The 17540-nt window shown below is 41.0% G+C and overlaps 1 protein-coding gene across 1 annotated transcript in view; it reads left to right on the top strand.

The window, feature by feature from the left end:
• kcnq3 (potassium voltage-gated channel, KQT-like subfamily, member 3) overlaps positions 1–16725 on the top strand; it is a 328352-nt gene extending 311627 nt beyond the window's left edge. The window contains exons 12-15 of the mRNA XM_078217058.1: positions 5602–5733; positions 8486–8584; positions 10192–10276; positions 15982–16725. Of these exons, the coding sequence (XP_078073184.1) occupies positions 5602–5733; positions 8486–8584; positions 10192–10276; positions 15982–16725 (1060 nt within the window). The remainder of the gene's footprint in view (positions 1–5601; positions 5734–8485; positions 8585–10191; positions 10277–15981) is intronic.
• Positions 16726–17540: the final 815 nt, after the last annotated feature.

Here is a 17540-nt window from a genome sequence, read left to right as displayed (position 1 = left end):
TGGGAGGAAACCAGAGTTCCCGGAGGAAACCCACGCAGATATGGGGAGAATGTGCAAACTCCACACAGACAGTGACCTGAGGCTGGAATTGAACGCAGATCCCTGGTGCTATGAGGCAGCAGTGCTAACCACTGTGCCATTATGCTGCCCAAATCTCACATTAAAATCTCACAATCTTTATCATACCTTGGCATGTAATTGAAGCAACAGCAAGTAAGTCCCTTGTGACATTGTCTGTATAGCACGCAAGAAACAATACTCTTCACTGTATACTAATACATGTGACAATAATAAATCAAATCAAATAACAAATCAAAACAAACATTGACACACAATTATGCCAAAAAGCTTAAATCTCTTCAAATATAACCTATGAATCACAGCTGTATGGTTTGACGCTAGTGTGCGATGCTCTGTGGTCGAAGTTGTGTTGAATTTGATCAGATAAAATCCATCTTTCTTCCTCTTCTCAGAGTCATAGAAGTTTACAGCATGGAAACAGGCCCTTCGGCCCAACTTGTCCATGCCGCCCTTTTTTTTTAAAAACCCCTAAGCTAATCCCAATTGCCCGCATTTGGCCCATATCTCTCTATACCCATCGTACCCATGTAACTATCTAAATGCTTTTTAAAAGACAAAATTGTACCCGCCTCTACTACTACCTCTGACAGCTTGTTCCAGACACTCACCACCCTCTCTCTCCTTCATTTGACCGAATAACCCAGGCAGAGATGAGCTGAGCTGGAAAACAGGGATCATTTATTTTTCATTTCCTGTCAGCTGACCTCTCACTCTGACCATTTGACCACCTATGACAGGGATTTACCTTGCCAAGGTATGAATCATGTAAGCATTAGGCCGGGGTTATGCTTAGTATGAAGTTTCTGTTCCAAGGGAAACCACAGTGCCTCCATAAAGGTCAGTAGCCTAGTCATTTTTGTACAGAAGGAGTAACCTGGAGGATATGAGTTCAAGTCGCACCTGTGATAAATAGTAAAACTGAATCCAAGAAAGCACCGAATGAAACAAAAATGAAAGCTCTCATAAAATCCCGATTTCCTCCCCTTTATGGAAAGAACTGGCCAACCCTATCTCCTCAGGTTTACATGTGATGCCACTCCAAAGCTATGTGATTAACTCTTAATCTAACAAAGGATGGCAGTAGTTACTGGGTTGCCCACAACCAAGAACTAAATAATAAAATCATAGAATCCCTACAGTGCAGAAGGAGGCCATTCGGCTCATTGAGCCTGCACCGACAACAATCCCACCCAGGCCTTATCACCGTAACCCCACCTATTTCCCCTGCTAGTCACCCTGACACTAAGGAGCAATTTAGCATGGCCAATCAACCTAACTCGCACATCTTTGGACTGTGGAAGGAAACCAGAGCACCCAGAGAAAACCCACGCAGACACGGGGAGAACGCGCAAACTCCACACAGACAGTCACCCCAGGCCGGAATTGAACCCAGGTCCCTGGCGCGCTGTGAGGCAGCAGTACTAACCACTGTGCCACCCCAGAAAGTATTCTCCCCTCTCGGAAATTAATTCTACCAGGAGTTTGTGCTTAGCAATAGATGAAATTCACCCTGTGTGCAGAAAGTAATAAGTTTAATTAAAAGACCTCCTGGGTCAAGGCATCACTGAGATTTGAACTCAGGATTGCCTGTTTACTAGAGAGGCACTTTAACCAACTGAGCTACGTTGTCAATGTCTGATAGTAATCAGTAATATCATCCCAATACAATAATAACATAACCCAAGTTGCATTAAGCGCAACTCTGACTGGTTTCAATTTCTATCACTTTGAACCAAAATGAATGTGGTTTAGAACTGTGTTAATAGGATAAATTCTGAGTTCTCATACTTCCAACATTGAGCTGTGCTTGAAGGGATTGCAGTGTAGGTAACTAAGGTTGTGTTGTTGTACTTGTGCTTTGAGCTTGGATCAACACTGGGAGTGTAGGATCCCTGAAGTTACTTGGTTACATGCTGTTTTGTTTCAAAAAAACAAGAAACCTGGTTGAAATCACCAGGACCCAGTGTGCAACACACCAACAAGGTTCAAAAATGTAGGAGGGACAATAAAACAAATCAAGTACCATGTGATGCAAGAGTTGGGCGTTAAACGATTGGAGATTGTGGAAGACATTGAGAGATGACGAGCTTTATCATTTTGAAGTCTGAGGAAAGAAAAATGTTTGATATGGGATGGTGCTCTTCCTTGGAATGGCTAATCTGTGTAGTGCAGCTGGCACTCCCAAAGCTTGTCTTGCCAGCCTGAAAGAATGACACCACTGTGGCTTTTTATTCATAAAGGATTAAAGTGCATGATCTGTTTACTTGTGACCTTCATCTGGATGCACTTAGTACGCAGTATCACTTGGCTTTCACATTATAGTGCTGATAAAATGAAGGGAAAGCTAAGTGCACAGCCACACCTGAATATGCTAAAAGTCAAATGCTCAAAAGGAGATATCTTTACTTTCAACGGTAATAAATGAAAGATAAGACATTGCTATTTTACAGGGATCAACTTTAATTCAGAGGGGAAAAAAAAGTCACATTGCTTCTTGTTCAGTTGCTTCTTGAATTACATGGTGCAATTGATCCAAACAATGGTCTAATTGTGTTACATCATTCCTTGGATAAAATCTGACTCCTGTAGCTTTCCTTTTTGGCATGTGTGAGAGAACAGAAGGACACTTTCTGCCATTTAGAAAGAGCTTTCTTTATCCTGTTAAAGTAAGATCTGCTGGATATATTGTACTTTATATTACTCTCAGGGTAAAACCCAAACATCTCTACAATTACATTAAGTTAGTACAGTAATTACTGGAAAAAATGATACTTTGGAACTATTTTATTGCAAGATTTAGGTAAAGGGACAAAACCTAAAATATAAGACACTGCCAAGTTTGAAAAGAAGGGAAGGTTAGACAAATTAAAAATTACTCGTAGAAACTTGCAAGAAAAAGAAATTCCCACTTCCAGTTCACAGCTGAAAGAATGACACATTTGAAGACATTTGCTGTAACAAATTGCTAAAAGCACTATTGATTGACCACTAGTTAGTTTCTTTTTGTGGGCAACTTTGAACCACAGAACGAAATGTTCACTTTTTATATTTAACGCACATTATACTCTCCCTATTTCACTGAGTAGTAACTTTGAATGACTGGCTCCAGGTGTTTGTTAGTTTTTGGAGAGTTCCCTAAATCCACTACAAGCAGTAAACCTTGCCCTGACCATTCTTCTGCTCTGGAAGGATGAATTTCCCAGAAACCTTAGATGGCTGCAGAATGTGCATCTTCAACTAGAGACTGTCTCCCTCCCACATTTGACTGTGATAGCTTGCAAAGCCAAGCAGCCTCTTCTCTCTGCTAACGACATAGAAATGTTGTCTGTCTGTGATGTTAATTCATTTGTAGGGAAACCCAAGCCTCCTCTGCATCCTTCCCCATAACCATGTGAATTACATGGGCCTTGTCTTAGGGTAGAAATGCTAATTAGCAATCCTCGAGAGCCCAATGCTCTTTCATCTCAGAACTAATTGGACAGATTAAAGCACAACTGTTTATAACCTGACAATTTTCAACACAATTTTTTCAGAACTTTGGAGACTCACAGGGGCAAATTCTCCTGTTCTGCCTGCCATGGGAATTGTAGCAGGCGAGGGACAGAACACGGAAAGGTCCATTGACCTCGGGCGGGATTTTCCGGTTATGGGCCGAGCGCGGCCGGAAAATCCCGCCCACAATCTCCACTGTCAACACAGAATCTGCTGCCGTGGTCTCCATGGCTACATATCTTGCATCTTCTTCCAGAGAAGCAATTTCATCATAGAATCATAGATTCATAGAATCCCTACAGTGCAGAAGGAGGCAATTTGGCCCGTCAAGTCTGCACCGACCGCAATCCCATCCAGGTCCTACCCCTGTAACCCCACTTATTTACCCTGATCGTCCCCCTGACACTAAGGAGCAATTTACTATCGTCAATCAACCTAACCTGCACATCTTTGGACTGTGGGAAGAAACAGGAGCACCCGGAGGAAACCCACGCAGACACGGGGAAAATGTGGAGGCTCCACACAGACAGTGACTCAAGGCCAGAATTGAACCCAGGTCCTTGGCTCTCTGAGGCACCAGTGCTGACCGCTGTGCCACCCCTTTAATCTCTAACAATCAAACCACCAAGCTTTCTGTCAGTCAGGCTTCAGAAAAGGTCACAATGACCATCTTTACTTCCCATAAATTTAACCATACAGTTCCAAAGCATAGCAATTTTATAAACCTCATAACATTACTCATCGGATGACAGCAAGCCTGGGTTTTAAGGGCTTAAATTTTACAAGGAATGGAAGCAAGAAGTTCCAATGTTTCGAGATACTGAAAAAGAATATGTTAGAGCAGAAAACTGTGTGAAGACACTTAATTTAAACACGGTGTGGATGCAGAGGGAAGAAAATTGTGTGGGATGGTGAAAGTAGAGACTAGGTCACAGAATCACAGAACTATTACACTCAGAAGGTGGTCATTTTGTCCATTGTGTCTTCACTAGCTCTCCAAACAAATACACTGACTTGGTGCCATTCCCACCTTTTCCCCGTACCCCTGCATATTGTTTGCATTCAAGTAATCATCTAATGCCTCTTGAATGCCTTACTGAACCTACCTCCAACACACTCCGAGGCAGGGCATTCCCAGCCATTTTTTCTCACATCACATTTGCTTCTTTTGCAAAACATTCTAAATCTGTGTCCTTTTATTCTTGATTCTTTTACAAGTTTCTTCCTATCTACTCTGTCCAGCCTCCTCATGATTTTGAACATCTCCATCAAGTCTCCTCTCAACCTTCTTCTCCCCAAGGAGAACAGTCCCAATCTCCACAATCTGTCATTATAACTGAAGTTTCTCATCCCTGGAAACACTCTTGTAAACCTCTTCTGCACTCTCTCCAGTGCGTTCACATCCTTCATATAGTGTGGCAGGTGCCCAGAACTGTGCACAATATTCCAGCTGAGGTCTAACTAGTGTCTTGTATAAATTCAGCATAACCTCCTTGCTCTAGCAAAGAGAAGCAGGAGAGGTGAATAAAGGAAGAACATTAACTCTCTGGATATTTTGCTAAAATAAAGACAAGACCTTGCATTTGAGGACAAGGTGAGAGGTCAAGTTAATGATGCTATTTGGATATAGCCCTGTAAGATTTAATAAAATAATTAATTATCAGCTACTTTTTTCTGATGCAGTTTTTTACTATCTTGTACTGTTACAGTTGAAATAGCAAATTTGTATTCAGCTTGTCAAGTTCTGCATAAGATTAATTACATCTCAGTCGCAACATTGCAGAATTGCATATTTTAATTCCTCAAATTGGTTATTATAAAACAATTGACCATTTGTTTGAGAACCTGTACAATAAGTATATACATATATATATGTATATATACAACCTGTAAATATATACATTCGCTTTCTTAGCATCCTAGGAAGAATTAACACTTTCCTAACATCATGACAGCTAGATGTCTCTGATTTTTGGTACTTTGAATCAGTGAAGGTTAAAATAAAAACAATCTTACTTATCCCTTCAGTATCATGAAATTTTTCCTCAACAAGAAAAAGTTCAAGGAGACTTTACGACCTTATGACGTGAAGGATGTTATTGAACAGTACTCAGCAGGACATTTGGACATGCTCTCAAGGATAAAATATCTCCAGTCAAGGTAAATGGTGAAAAGTGAAACGCATGAAAATGAGAACTGGCACCTCCTTTAATGTTTTAATTTTGTCATTTGTATATAAAAGGATTCACAGTCTGTGAGTGGCACTGGAGAGACCACCCGCCAACCCTTCGTAATCCTAAGAAGGTGATGGGCTGTCACTAAATTGCTGCTGCCTTTATGCTGATGATGTTCACATCAGTCTTAAGTGGAGATTTTCAACATTTTGATGTAAAATGTGAAAGAACATCGATATAGAGTCCTGATCAAGATGGCTTGTGTATGGAGGGCAAGTTATAAGCGCTAGTGTTGCCCTGACGTTGCTGCTCTTGGCTTTGCTAATCACAAAGCAGAGAGCTGCTCCGAGAAAAACCTTGGTGAGTTACTGTATTGCATATGGTGCATTGTAAATAATGTAACCACAGCAATGAATGGGTTGGATATGGAGGCTGGTGAAGGAATGAGGCAAGGGACTGCATTATTGAGGATGGTGTAAGGAAGCTCGGTTTTCAATATCCTAGCAATTATATGCCAAGGAGCAAGATGAATCTTGACTGAGGAACTGTCTGAAGTTTTATTATCACTCTTACTGAAGTTTTAATTCCCAGTTTAGGTTTAGGGTTGAGTGGTGACAGGCAAGGCTCGCCATATTACCAGTTTGGATCAAAATGAATTTGGTCTACTAGCCCACTGTTAGGTACACTTAAACTGTTGAGTGATTTCTTGTCAAATCATCAAGGAAAAAGCTAGACCAAAACTCATATACTAAACACTATTTATTTGTTAGAAATCATAGTTGAAAGTTAAAGTTATGTAGATGAAAGCTGAATAGACAGACATTGATGTACAGTTACCTAGCAGTTGAGGAACAAATCATAGCCAAGATTATATAGGCAAATCAATGCATCACTCAAAGTCAGCACTAGCAGATGTTAAGGATTAACTATAGTGTCAACCAGAGTCTGAGATTACCGATTGACGTGATTATTTTAAATATAATTCCTTAAATATCTGACAAGTTAACAGCTTTGAATAACTAGTTTGTCAAATAGCTGTAGTCCAGGTGTGATAATGATGGTCAGAGCTTTCATGACCTCAATTTCATGAGTGGCATTTTGAATCATCGCTTTCCTTCCCTGGGACACAGACATTAGCTTCTAGAGTCCTAAGTCAATGAACTCTGTGTTGCTTCAAAGGGATTATCTATTTCACTTAGATCTTCAGTTCTGACTGTGCCCAATTTGAACAGAAGTGACAAAATCTGAGCTGGCTTCACTCTCGGCTTTCTCTGATCTTGGGCACACACAAAGTTAGCTGATACTATTCACTGACTACAGTTGGTAATGACAATCTTACAAGCTAACACAATGTGTTACTCTTTGACCTAAAGCACTGTATCTTTGAAGGCACCTTTCCGCATCTGTTAGGGTAAAAGCACTTGTAAAACAAAGAGAACTGAAGTGAACTAACCAGGAGATATTTATTACTACAAGGTGCTGTAACTTCCAGTGGAATGCCAATTGAATCAAATTGCCACTCCACTTGAAAATTCTTACCTTAAAATCCTGGCAAGCCTACTTTGCCCGACTTTCTGACTCAGGCCAGGTGAGATCGGAGTAGTGCAGCTTGTTCCCAGGGCCTTGAGCTGTAGGGTCAAAGGGAAATAAACACTGCCCCTTTTTTATAGCATTCATTCTCCAGCGCATCTTTGGGGTATTCATAGAGTCATAGAATCCCTACAGTGCAGGAAGAGGCCATTTGGCCCATCGAGCTGCACCGACAATAATCCCACCCAGGCCCTATCACCATAACCCCATATATTTACCCTGATAATCCACGTATTTACCCTAGCTGATCCCCCTGACACTAAAGGTCAATTTAATACGGCCAATCCACCTATCCCGCACATCTTTGGACTGTGGGAAGAAACCGGAGCACCTCGAGGAAACCCACGCAGATACGGTGAGAATGTGCAAACTCCACATAGACAGTGACCCGAGGCCGGAATTGAACCCGGGTCCCTGGCGCTGTGAGGAGTTTGCACATTCTCCCTGCAATGTTAACCACTGTGTCACTGTGCCGCCCGGAGCTCATGAAAATTCCTGGACCTCATAAGTTACAGCCCTAGAGATGATCAGGTTACTTGCACTAGAAAAATCTCATTGTTTCCTTCTCTGCCATTCACTCTGTTCCTTCTTCTGTTCTTAAATCTCACTGGATGGGGAGATAGATTATTCACTCGGATTCCCAGGTGCACCATAGATCTCACTATACCGTATCAGCTTACACATCCAGCAACTTACAATGCAACAAGATTTCAAGTGTAAGATAAAGGGGACAAAATCATCAGTATAACATGCCACAAGCTGTTTTCACTAGCAGATACTGAGCCATTAGCATTGATTCAACTCGGTGACACATTGCATCTTTATATTAATCTAAAGCTCATAACTGGTGATAATGTCAAAGATACATTTTTAAGTAGTAATAAATGTTGGATTGTAATTTTAAATTTTGATATATTTGTGTGAGGAGAAGAGGAGTTACAGTGGCTTTCTTTATTTTCTACTTGCTATAATACATCACTAATTCTTTTGGGAATGAGTTTTGGATTTGTTTTTATGAATGAGTTGCTAGGATCTGCTGATTGCATTATTTCTCTTGTTGCACTTGGTGTTCATAGTAGTTACAATGTGCAGAATCTTTGTAATTATAATATGAGTTTGAATGATTTGACATTCTTCACTTTCTTCAGGATTGATATGATTCTTGCTCCTGCACCTCCATCAACTCCCAAGCAGAAAAAATCCACCTCAAAAGGAGGTTTTGTATACCCTTTACAGCAGTCACCTAAGTAAGGCACTTACTTAATTAAGTATATATTAACATTTAGATCTAGGCCTAATATTATAATACTGTACAAACAGTAAGTTACGTAGCAAATATTTTTATCTTATTCTTTATTCGTCCTTTCAGTTTCATTGCCTACATAGGGAAGAGACCGTAGAAATAAAATGATGATTTTGGCTATTCTGTCAGATCACGGCACTCACTTCTACAATTGTACCGTTTAAAGTTAGTTTATTACCAAAACAAAGGGATAAAAATTCATTCGTACTTCAAGTATGTGATGTGGGGGAAAGATGAATGGTTTGATTGTGGTTCAGATAAACTCTTGGGATAGAATCATAGAAACCCTACAGTACAGAAAGAGGCCATTCGGCCCATCGAGTCTGCACAGACTACAATCCCACCCAGGCCCTACCCCAATATCCACCCACTAACCCCTCTAACCTACACATCTCAGGGCACTAAGGGCAATTTTTAGCATGGCCAATCAACCTAACCCGCACATCTTTGGACTGTGGGAGGAAACCGGAGCACCCGGAGGAAACCCATGCAGACACGAGGAGAATGTGCAAACTGCACATAGACAGTGACCCGAGCCGGGAATCGAACCCAGGTCCCTAGAGCTGTGAAGCAGCAGTGCTAACCACTGTGCTACTGTGCCCCCCGCGCTGTGAAGCTGGGAAGAACATTCCTGCTCCTGGCTTTTTACAATGGTAAACTGTACCTTATTGGTGGTTGGTGCTTACTGAACCACATCGTCACCTAGAAAAGCAGAGTGGAGGGTGCATGACGGCCCTCTTTTTAGGTGGGCTGCATTGTATTTTTTTTATACACCAATGCCTTGTTTTAGGAGGTCAGAAACTCGGTTCCAGTTGACACTCTAGAAGTGCCTATTTTATGCCAAACCCAACATATTTAGGTCCTGAACTAATTTCAGGTCCTCCCGGCACATTCCCGCTAAGTCACAGTGGGAATTTATCAAAAAAGTTGGGGATTCTTATACCCAGAATAAAAACTGTGTAAGTGATGTGGAACACCAGTCATAATGGAGGTTGCCTATTCCCAATTAACCTTTCAGTGACTACTCCAAGATCACCATTGTTTTGATTATTCCTGTAGAAACAATCTTTCCATTTTTACCATTGGAAGAGGCATAAAATGGTAAATACAACAAAACTGGGGTAATTCTGATAAATTTAATATCGATTTGGCAAGTGAGAAAAAAGTGCCCCATTATTCTTTTCTGATGCCTTCCCGGATGTGCACACATGTATTTCTGCGTGATCTTCCCCTAACTAGTAATTGTATAAATATTATAATTTTTAAAATATAGCAAGATTTTTATATTCAGTAATTCTACAAATAAGTAATCGAAGGGATAAATTGAGCAGCAGAAAATCACAGCATGAAATTATATAGGCTGGAATTTTACTGGCATGAGTCTCGCAGAACGAAGTTCTCCGTTAGCCTCGGGGGGGATTTTATGAGCCTTGCCCAAGCAATGTCATAAAATATCGGCTTATGTGTCATTGTTACACTGTTTGCTTAATATACATTATGTCATTTGAAACCTCTGTTAACAAAGCTCTCTACCTTATGTGTAACTATCAGAATTGATCCCGATGTAGCCAAAGGTTCTGATCCAGATGCTGAAGACCAAAGTATGATGGGAAGATTTGTCAAGGTCGAAAGACAGGTAATGCTTCAAGTGGCAGTTGACTATCCAGTGACCGTGCATTTATGAATAATTTTGAAAGAGGATGAAGGAGATTCAAACTCTGTCTTTCAGGCTAAAATACTGCTGGCTGAAGCATCTTTGCAGACTGCTGCTGTGGGCCTTGAGGATATCACCAATTTTATGTAAATGAGAGCAGTTACTCATTGTTTCTCTCTCCACATCTATTGGTTCTCAAGACAGACTTTCATCTGATCCCATAGCAAGGTTTTTCCTGAAACAGGTCACTAGCCTGTCACCAGGGGCTTATGGCTTGAAAGGCACCACTCCACACTAAGCTTGGCTGACCAAGAGTCTCTTCCATGAAAGATTTTAGAGAGTAGGCTAAAATGTTGCCTGATTGACTGCTTTATGTTGTTACAATAAATTATTTTATTCTGTGACATCTTTTGTCAATGGCTCAATGTTATTTTCACAAGATAATGAGGTGTCAAGTACTTATAGCTTCAGTTATTGATAGCTTAAAGGTCTGGTTGATTGACACATTTACAGAGTTGTAGCAATAGCAGTTCTTAAAATAAATTATGAATGGATGTTTTTAAGCAGTTCCATACATACCGTTGTTAATATAGGGTTCATTCGTTCTGTACTGTACACTAGCTGAATGGACATGGAAATGCCATGAGTTGGTATGGACGTGGCATGGGGAGTGGGCAGAGGTGCAAAGTAGCGGGGGAGGAGGGGGCTAGAGGCCTAAAATATAACAAAATTACTGAGATAAAGTCCCAGAGAATTGAGGTGGGCCTTTTAAACAACCAACTCCTCCTCCAATCTGCTTCCAGGGCCAATGGGTCCACTTCCATCCTGCATGCACCACTCACCCCCAGAGTATAAATTTGATCAGATGGGGCAGTTTCTCCCAAGGTAAGATTGCCAAGTTAGGAAATTTTCCAATTCCATCGACCGATCTCGAGGATAAAAATCTGGGCCTTTGTATCTGCCCAATGACTTAAAAATATGGCACGCCTTGCTTTACCTACTATGCATTTTGGTTTAAACATGAGTTTCTTTCTGCTATACTTCAACATATATCTTCAACCAGATGTATGGCTGGTTTGATCTTTCTGTACTTTTTAACCTGATTTCTGGGCTTGCCAATGATTTTGGTAATGAATTGATTCCTCCTCTTCACATATTCCACAATTTGACTGAGGCACTTGGTATCTTTGTGCCCATTTTCAAGGTTAATATTAGAAATATCAATAGAAAGTCAGATGTGTATCAGCCAACCCATCATTGCCTCATACAGTCAAATTTATGTGGCAAAATGTGGGCTTAGCCAAATGACCATTAGATACATGGGGAACCATGTGAGCCCTTTGAACAGGGTAATCAGCATAAAACATTTTTTAGCATAATTTTTAAAGTCTGATTTCTGCTTTCTAAAACACACAAGGTGGTATGAAATATGTCATTTGTGCTGAAGTTCAGGAAAACCATGTCCAGAAGCATATGAGCCTTAACCACTGGGCCCTGCCTGTAAGTCAGTTCACTTATAAAATTCAGGATACAGTGTTGGCTGTGTTAGTCATACACGGGAAGGCTCCAATCCGTTTTGTAATCTTGTCCGTTACCATGAGGCAGTGTAAATAACCAGATGGTGCCCTGTATACATAAATCTGTAAATTGATCTGTGGGCCCTCAGAACTGTTAGCATGGAATATGGGATTATGCTGATGAAGCACCAGATGCCATCTGCATAACTGTTTGCTTTAATAGTTGTGGTCAGTGGTATGTTGTTCTCTCCATTGACATTGCATCTCACCATCTTTGCCTTTCAGTAGTTCATGTCAAGATTTAGCACATTTGCCAAATTGTGTGATAAGGGCGTTTGATACTCACCAGGTCCAGAAATAAACAAAGGGCATTTTTTAATACTGGCCGATGTAGTCTTTGGACAGTCCCCACTTTATGTTTATCATGTTTATATTCCCTTTCCTGTAATTGAAACCCTCAATGAAGGTAACTTCCATCTGTAACAACTTAGACTTTCAAAGGTTAAGTTTTCCAGCAAAGTAAGTCATTTTTCAAGAAATCTGACGTGGTTCATTCTGGTTCCAGTTGCTAATATTAAACTTATTTATTAGCAGCAGCCATTTCTTTATGGAAAACAGTGGGAGCATTATGAAGGCTTTACAACACCCAATTCCAGATATAGCTCTGGTCTTCAAAGGTGATTTTGCACATCTATCTCCCAACACCCCACCCATCTGGGGTACTCCTGACAACTGGAGAAGTTGTCACAATATCCCACAGCAAGGTCTGGCAGGAGCTTAATTGAACTGTTAGTTGGAAAAACCTTTAAAGGCAAAAAGAGGTATGTGCTTCCCTCCAACCACAGTGTGGCAATTGGGAAATGGAGTAGGAAAATGGTCTATGCTGACCCTGGCTGGAATTCTCCGATCTCGTCTGCAGCTGGGATTCTCCTGTCCCAGTGCTGTGAATGGAGATTCAGCTGAGCACCAAGTTCTCGCCAGCAGTGCAGCAGGATGAGTGAAACCTGAGAATTCCGGCCTCTATGTTTACAGGCATAGCACACGTTAATAACAATAGGGACTACAGGTCTAGCTTGGCTATCATATGTAACTCTATTAGCAAAGATGTAAGGGGTGCTGAATATCTTTAGGGTTGCTGGGATTATAGCCAAATGCCTTCAGCTGGAGCAGACCTCACGATCATTGCCACCATGCATCCTGAGTTTGTTGGGTTGGCTATATCCATGAATGCTAGCAGCTGGTCCACTTTAGCCTCAGATGATCCTGGGTCCCTGAAGTCATGATGTGGAGATGCCAGCGTTGGACTGGGATAAACACAGTAAGAAGTCTCACAACACCAGGTTAAAGTCCAACAGGTTTATTTGGTACCACAAGCCACTAGCTTTCGGACGCGCGCTGCTCCTCCATCAGGTGAGTGGGATTTCAGTTCACAAACAGGGCATATAAAGACACAAACTCAATTTACAAAATAATGGTTCGAATACAAGTGTTTACATGTAATCAAGTTTTAAAGGTATAGACAATGTGAGTGGAGAGAGGGTTAAGCACAGGTTAAAGAGATGTGTATTGTCTCCAGCCGGGACAGTTAGTGAGATTTTGCAAGCCCAGGCAAGTCGTGGGCATTACAGATAGTGTGACATAAACCAAGATCCCGGTTGAGGCCGTCCTCATGTGTGCGGAACTTGGCTATCAGTCTCTGCTCAGTGACTCTGCGTTGTCATGTATCGTGAAGGCCGCCTTATTCACCTGAAGTCCACAGGTGAATAAGAATGGATGGGACTCTCTAATATCTACAATCCCTGACAAAGTGGCATCATCTTGCACAATTGTAACATTGACCAGTGGGTGTAGAGAGCCTCGGGCTCTCTGTTGGGTGGGGGTTTCTCCAGGAGGCCACTCCACAGGTTTGAAAGGCATCAAGTGGTAGATTGACCAAATGCTCATTCACATGTTCCCATGCGAGAATGATGGAAGTAAACTTTTGAACCAAAGGTCTTGGCTAAGTGTCACTAATATTCGAAACCTGTTTGCAAGATGATGCAACTCTTTGAGGAACATTTACATAAATAATGTAACCATCATGCATCATGATCATAATTTGCGAACCATTTGCATTAAGAATTGTAGGTTGGATTCTCTCATATAAGTCACAATGATGGTTTTTAAAAGCTGAGGTGTGCTCACTGGATCCTTGACATGGGCGCTTTAAGAGAGCTATGAGTTTAAGATTATTTATTCTGAGCAAAATAATCATTGAGGGTAACACTTTGCAGGATGAACGTCATAAAATCATGGAATCCTACAGTGCAGAAGGAGGCTATTTGCCCCATCGAGTCTACACCGACTACAATCCCACCCAGGCCCTATCCCCGTAACCGCATGCATTTACCTTGGCTAGTCCCCCTGACAGTAAAGGGCAATTTAGCATGGCCTATCCACCTTTGGAATGTGGGAGGAAACTGGAGCACCCACAGGAAACCTACGCAGAAATGGGGAGAATGTGCAAACTCCATACAGATAGTGACCCAAGCCAGGAATCGAACCTGGGTCCCTGGCGCTGTGAGGCAGCAGTGCTCACCACAGTGCCACCGTGCCGCCCCAGATTTTAGGATACTTTGCATGGTTGTTCAGAAAACATTGTTCAAGTCTTCCAGGTCAGCTTTGCTTTTCTTAAAATCTGCCCACGTCAAGGTAACCCTTGCAATGCAGTGCACTCCATACATTGGTCCTAATTCCATTGCCCATACTTGGGCACAGTCTGATTTCACAGGAAAGTACCCATGTGCTACGGTAGTGGATACAGCATTCACCCCTTGCATACACACTGGAATCATGGGCGCAATTCACCCAACTGCATTCTAAGTGCTCTCGCCAAATTCCCATAAAAACAGTGTGTTGAGACCTCAATTTGCTGGGATTTCACTTTAAATATATATTGAGATATTTACTAAATATTTAACCTTTTGTTTAAAGTGGACAAAGTTTGAGACCTCAGGTACTGACTAAGAGAAGGAAGCCACAAGATTCCACTGTTTGCAAACAAACAAAATAAACTGTACTGTCTGGAGTTAGGAAAGTAAAACAATTTACAATATCTGTCTTACACTCTTAACATTCAGAATTAATATGAGGTAAATATGAATTAACAGGCAAGCTGTGGTCAAACACACCAACTGGATAACAAGTGGCAAATGCAATCAAGACCAATCCCACAAATTTCTCAGCAACCCACCCAGACATCAGTGCCCACTGTGAGTTACTCAACCTCACCAAAACTCTGAAATAAAAACAGAAAATGCTGGATGAACTCAGCAGGTCTGGCAGCATCTGTGGAGGAATAGCGGGGACGATCTTACCATCTTGCCCCACCGGCCGATTGGCGGGGGGGGGGGGGGGGGGAGGTGATTGGCCAGAAAGGCCAGCCATAGCTGGGGGAGGCAGTGACAGATCTCTGTGCTCACAGAAAAAGCTTTTCTGCTGATAACCCTTAGGTTTATTAACACTAATGGTAAAGGATGGGCCTAAACATTTGCTTAGTAGTAATAATTTCTGTAAGTGTTTTTTTTTAGTGTACCACAGAGATTGACAGAATGCTGTTGCATATGTTGGATTCATACCAACAATAAAAATTGCCTTTGGCAAGTTAGCCACATTCATAAATCAATGTCTATCACACTTTTGGCTGAATAATGAGGATTCTTCCTGGATAGCTTAGTCATCCAGCCGAGCCTGCACTGGGATAAGTTAAATGAATAAATGCAGTTTTATTGGCTGATCATACAGTACCTAAATAGTCAGGAACAACATTGATCTGCGCAATACTAATCGTGCATTAATTGCATTTAACTGGATGCAGGTGGTGGCAATTTTGCTGGGATTTCACTTTAATATATATCGAGATATTTACTAAAACTAGTGTGTTGGAGTCAAGAGTTGTAATGCTTAACTCTGTAAATAAATGCAAGGCTGAGTAAAGATTCACTCCAATCCTACCCTTCACTAGCTGGGTATCTAGAACAGAATAAGGAGTGCAAACCTCCAACTATTAGAAAATGATCAATGAAAGCTAGGAAGAAATGTCAAAAATATTAATCTCAAGCTGATACCAATCATCTACTTAAAGGTGGTTGTTATTGTAAAATTGACCACATTTCCTCTGCTCTTTCATAGGTTGAAGGAATGGAGAAGAAGATTGACTTCCTGGTGGATATGCACATTCAGCACATGAATACCCAACAATCTGCATCAGCTGGGTACTTTTCATTAAGAGGAGCAGGGACATTGGTTCAAAGTCCAGTTGAGGACAAGGTGGAGGACAAATATTCTGAGATTAAAAGAGTCATCTCAAACTATCCTGATTCCTGCACCTACATGGCTCCTCAGAGTTGCTACCAAGTCCAAGTTTCTTCGGTAGCTCCATTTAGTTTCTTCAGACAAAGTCCAGGAAGTTCAAAATTTTCCACGTTAGCTGTTGATTTATCAAGATTTCCTCCACCCCCTGCTCCATCATATACTGAAAGACCAACAGTCCTGCCAATCAGTTCGCTGACAGACACTCAAGGTAACATATGCCCTAGCTATCAGGGAGGAGAATTAACAAGCCCTTTCTCTGACAAATTCACAGTGAGGCACGGGAGAAGCACAAGAGACAGTGACACTCCAATCTCTCTCCTCTCAGTCAACCACGAGGAACTGGAGCGTTCTCCCAGCGGATTCAGCATCTCCCAATCAAAGGATGACTTGACTTTTGGTCTTTATGGGGGAGGAAGTTGGCCAAAATCAAAACTACATTTGGCAGAGGGAGAAACAGACACTGATACTGATCCTTACACACCATGTGGTTCTGCGCCTCTATCGTCTACAGGGGAGGGATTTCCTGACAATATATGGCCTACATCAAATAAGCCAATTTAACAGGGTCACTGGTTGACCCAATAATGTACAGTAACTATGAAAGATCCACATTTTTTGCTTCCTGCACAACACCTAGAGCTTATTGTTACAAAGCATTTCACTGGCAAAATTGCATGTAATGCATGGACATTGTGCTGGAGAACTGTTAACGTTTTCAATATTCCAAAAGCAATTTTTTTTCATACATTTTAAAAGTTGTAAAGATTTGCATGTTGGTGCATGGTTTTGAACAATATTAACAACAAAGCCTCATTTCTTCTGTGTTATTGTACAGTAATGAAGTAATTTTAATCCCTGCAATATATGTGGGTTAGAATCTATGCAGAAAGTTATTAGATACATTTCTTTTTGACAATATTTAAACCTGTAAGTAAATTCTTAAAGAGACAGTGTCCCCTTCATTAGTCTAAGATTTTGCCTCAGTATTTCTTTTGCTACACGTTTCATTTCATCGAGTTATTTATATACGTTATCATTTTGCTATTTTAATGACGGATGAATTGAAAAGTGCATTCCAAAAAATTGAAGATAAATTTTAAAACTGAAATTGAGTAATCAGCCTATACATATATTGAGAAATTCAAGTGAAACCAAGTTCTTTAGTAGCTACATGAAGAAAGCTGATGGGGTAAGTGAGATAAGTCAGCAAATTGATGAGATTATGGTTCTACCTCATATCTGGTGCAAATTTCACATTTCATCGTTTTCCTCCTTTTATTCTTAAAAAATATTTTCAGACTCTTTTGCACCTACTCAAGTGCACTTACATATCTTGGTATTCCTTAAATATTGTATGGAGATGTTGGCGTTGGACT

The sequence above is a fragment of the Mustelus asterias genome, chromosome 7 (assembly GCF_964213995.1).
Source record: "Mustelus asterias chromosome 7, sMusAst1.hap1.1, whole genome shotgun sequence".
Taxonomy (NCBI): Eukaryota; Metazoa; Chordata; class Chondrichthyes; order Carcharhiniformes; family Triakidae; genus Mustelus; species Mustelus asterias.
This window is presented reverse-complemented; position numbering and strand designations above follow the sequence as displayed.